The 4585-nt window shown below is 34.8% G+C and overlaps 1 protein-coding gene across 4 annotated transcripts in view; it reads right to left on the minus strand.

Annotated features, from left to right (window-relative positions):
• Window positions 1-2134: 2134 nt before the first annotated feature.
• The window catches only part of LOC111614171 (vesicular glutamate transporter 2-like), a 23998-nt gene continuing 21547 nt past the window's right edge, over window positions 2135-4585 (minus strand). For all 4 annotated transcript variants that reach the window (XM_023355549.1, XM_023355551.1, XM_023355550.1 and 1 more), the window contains 2 exons: window positions 2585-2712; window positions 2135-2501 (listed from right to left, as the gene is read on the minus strand). In XM_023355549.1, the coding sequence (XP_023211317.1) occupies window positions 2244-2501; window positions 2585-2712 (386 nt within the window). In that variant the 3' untranslated portion in view covers window positions 2135-2243. The remainder of the gene's footprint in view (window positions 2502-2584; window positions 2713-4585) is intronic.

The following is a 4585-nucleotide window of genomic DNA, read 5'->3' on the forward strand; positions in this document are numbered from 1 at the left end:
CGATTATAGAACGATTGTAAACGTTCCAGAAAATTGATCAAATTGAAAATAGTTCGTTTGACTGGACGTAAAAATTCTCTAATTAGTCTGGAAACGGGGGACCTAATTCTTACATTCTTTGAAAACGGGTAAGATTAGCTATAATGTAATTATCTTAATCTTCACTATCGTTACTTTTTGCCCAGCGAAGCGGGTCCTTGCAGCTAGATTCTAGATTACTTAGAAAAACAGTCTTTTATATATAAAAAAAACTATGTTACATACAAATGAACGAACAGATAAAAACCCAGCGAAGCGGGTCCTTGCAGCTAGTAGTAATTAAAAATACAAAAAGTTTCTATAACAAAAACTCATAACAGATGGCGCCACAGACAATTTTATTACGTTATATTATAATTAAAATTATAAACTTATTTTCTGAATAAGATTTCACAATAGTCGAAAAAGTTATGCTATGCGACTCGTTGCTGGACGCATTTTTCTTAGTTCTATTTGATTAAGGCAACGCGATACATGGGCGATCTGCCGAGGCTGGAGAATGCCTCCGGAGAGGTCTTTTATGAGAAACTGGCCCCTACTTAGTCATTACTGATGTCAAGAAAACCTGGAAAATTCCACATGGCTAGCCCATTGGCGAGGCCTGAACCCACGGCCAACTATAGTATTCAGTGGTTTTATCCATTCTGTCATTGGTGGGCCCTTTCTTTCATACTTTTCTAGAATTTTCCATTTGCATTTTTCTTTTCTTTGTGACTTCTCTCGAACGCTAACCATTGATGGCAAACCTTTTCCCGAAGATCGGTCAAAGTTTAAATTCGAAAGTTAGTACAGTAACTCCAAATCGCGTGGGTCAAATATTTAACTTAAGTAATTTAAAAAATAACAAAAAATGCTACATGACAAATGCCAAAAAACACACAAAAATAAAATTGACAGAACTTTTCACGCACCCTGTAGTTAAGATTAGTGAATGGTTTCATTCAACAAATTCAACCGTTTTAATCAGTAGCTTAGCCAGAAATTTAAAAAGAGGAATGCANTCTCTCGAACGCTAACCATTGATGGCAAACCTTTTCCCGAAGATCGGTCAAAGTTTAAATTCGAAAGTTAGTACAGTAACTCCAAATCGCGTGGGTCAAATATTTAACTTAAGTAATTTAAAAAATAACAAAAAATGCTACAAATTTTATTTAATTTCATTTCATAATTTATATCAGAAAAATAATAACAAACCCTACATAGGCGGAAAATAATAATAATAATAATAACAATGCTATTTCGACACGGCCGGACAGTCTACCACTCTGGGGATCCAGAATCGAAAAACTGCAGGCATTTGTTGGTGTAGTCGGTCCGGATAAGTCGGGCCCCCGACACTCCATTATGGGTTTGGTCTTTATCCATAATGGGGTTGCTAGAGAGGTCTTCCTTGTACCAAAAAGTAAACAGCTTTTTTTTAAAATGTGATTATAAGGAAAACAAATATTTCGTTTAATGAGAAATCTGCTGCTCTTTATTTAATGATAATTTTTATGTCTGAGATTCAAACTAGTTATCTTTATGACTTTTCACGACAGTTTTAGTATCCTACTTTCACACTACATATACAAAGTTTTAAAATCTGTTAAATATTTTTTAAAATTTATAAAAACCTACCACTTTCTAAACATTTAATGCTGGTTCCTTGAAATCATCGCGCAGATTACAGGTTCGCCACTGCTGTTCTAGACCATGCTACTGATGGGCAACCTTTTTCTATGTAAGGGCCGCATTTCAAAACTTTTGAACTTACGCGGGCCGCATACAAGAGGCCGAGTGGTTGAGGTGTCAACCTACTGCTCTGGGAGATAGATACTCCTAGAAGTTTTTGGGAGTGGTTCATCCTGGAAATGTCATATCCTGCACTTCATCACCCGGTCTCTACCATTGTGAGCCTGGCTGAGTCTTTTTACTATACACATCGTGGAAATTCACAATGTTTATAGTGAAAAGACAGCCCACAATGTGTATAGTAAAAAGACTCGCAGTGGCCACAGACGTAAAGAGTTAATATACGTTATAAAAAAAGAAAATATGTTTGCTAATGGGAAAAAATGATACATTGCAAACTTTTAAACATACAACATCGATATATATTTATACACAAATAAAATTCTTACATTGTTTACATAATATATTAGTATAATTTTCATAGATTAACATTGAAGTTTTAACAACAAATATGACCGATATTTACATTAAATTTATGGAGTTTTGGCGTCATCTGTCGTGCCATAAGAGATTTGTTTGATTTCGGTTAATGCAATCGGGATGGAACCGTTTTGATTGTCGCATTTATCATTTTTAAAAGCTCCCTCTAAAGGATTCCATGGAAGAACCTCTTCTGCTGGTGGCTCTGCCCACGGTTGCAATTCTCCAGACGCAAAAATTGCATAAAATACTACTCCGGTCAGATGAATGATGCTGGATATGAGAAATACGTTCTCCCATTCTTTAGCTGTCTAGAACGATGAAATCATGTAAATTTTACAGTGAAATCGTATAAAAATTTAACTTTGTTCTATACTATTATAAAAAAATTTACCCCATCTTTAGTAAGTTCTTTCACTACCACTGGACATACGATTCCAGCAATTGTTCCAACACCATTTGACATACCCATTAGAATGCTGGCGTAACGTGGAGCTAAATCTAAGTGATTTACGTTAAAACCTGTTGAAATAAAAATAGTTTTTTCTTTAATTTTTTATTGCAAAATTGAGCTAATCTATTTTAAAATAAATCATCAAGATTTGAGAGAAAATTAAACTTGTTAACGAGAAATTGTTTTCATTATATATAGAGTGTCCGATAAGTCTGAAAGCTTAGGAGTTATGTTGATCTTCGTTTATTCTTATATAGGTAAAAGCACGATGTTGGATAAAGAGGAACGAATTAAGTTATTTTGTTGATAGAGATTTGCAGTCGGAGAGAAGTTGCCAAAGAGTTTAACAGACTCCATCGAGATCGTTGTGTGGGACTGATGTAGAGTTGCTAGGTATAGGACGGCGCTGTCCAACTTAGCATAGCCCGCGGGCCATATTTTCTTCACCAAACATTTCGGGGGCCAAGAAGGTTGATAAACCACATAACATTTGCATAGTGCTACGGTTCAGTAAGCACTAATTGGTCAACGAATCCGATGTTGACGCTATAAAAAGGCGACAGTTCGACACACCGGATATACGTCACTCTCGTCTAAGTTCGACTTGGGAATTTTTTTGTTCAATAATAAATGTGAATTCTTCTTCCTGGAAAAATAAGACATTCCCTGAAAATAAGACCTAGCGCATTTTTCAGAGCAAAAATTAATATAAGACACTGTCTTATTTTCGGGGAAACACGGTAGTAAAATAATTTTAATATTAATAATAATAATTTAGTAACATAAATTTATTCATAGTAAAATGTACACGCAGGCCATAAAAATTATTTGGCGGGCTGTATACGGCCCGCGGGCCGCCAGTTGGACAGCGCTGGTATAGGAGATAAAACCTATGACAAAATAAATTCTTCCCGAAATATACTAGGATGCTTAAATTCCGGGACATGCAGGATGTGTATTTTTACTCTACCAATGACAAATACATTTAAAATGTGGAAAAAAACAACTTCATTGTAAGCACAGTTTTTAAATAAAGTTTTCCTAGAGCCAGATTTGTGGAACGTCTGGGTGCAATCTGTTAAATTTTTCCTCGACTTCTTGCTGACTGCATATCCCATCAGAGCCGTCGAGAGCTTGCATAGCACCCACGGGTAGAGAGCAAGCCCCTTTTGCCAGTGTGGTTTTTGAATAAATGAAACCCATAGATTGTTTTTTATTAATAAAATGTAGTTTTAAAGCTTTTGTTTTTTGTTAACAAAAATAACGTTAATTTATGCGTAAGCAAATACTATGGACTCCTACGACTTTTCCGGGCCGGGGAAAAAATTCCCAGCCTAATCTCCGCTATCAAAATAACACGAATTCGTTCCTCTTTACTCAGCACTATGTACTGTACCTGTAAAAGTATAAAGATCAACATAATTCTATAGTTCTAGACTTATGGCACACCCTTTATAATTTAGACAGAATTAGATAACCCAATAAATAGGGTATAACAATTTGCTGGGCTTATCACACCAAGGCTGTCGGCCTTGGTGTGATAAGCCCAGCAAATTGTTATACTCTATTTATTGGGTTATCTGATTCTGTCTAATTTATAGTCGTGGGCAAAAAAGCCTTGTTTATTATTATTACCCTTTATAATCTTTGAATATAGGCTATATTCTGTTAAAGGCAAAATTCCGATGGTCTTAAGTTTATATCACAATATATTGATAATAGCTGTAATAATCGTTATAAAAACTGAATATAGGCCTACTGTATTTAGCCTGACTATTAAGCTAGTGTATACTCACTAGCTCAATAGTGATGTATACTTTCTGCATAAAAATAGTATAACTGAAAAAGAAATAAGCAACAAAATTGAAAAAATACGAATTTACTTTATAAAATATTTGTAACATAAATTTTGTTAAAATAAAAATTAAAACGATGCATAGT

This window comes from Centruroides sculpturatus, unplaced genomic scaffold (genome assembly GCF_000671375.1).
Source record: "Centruroides sculpturatus isolate CEXI.00-Female unplaced genomic scaffold, Cexi_2.0 scaffold2027, whole genome shotgun sequence".
Classification (NCBI taxonomy): Eukaryota; Metazoa; Arthropoda; class Arachnida; order Scorpiones; family Buthidae; genus Centruroides; species Centruroides sculpturatus.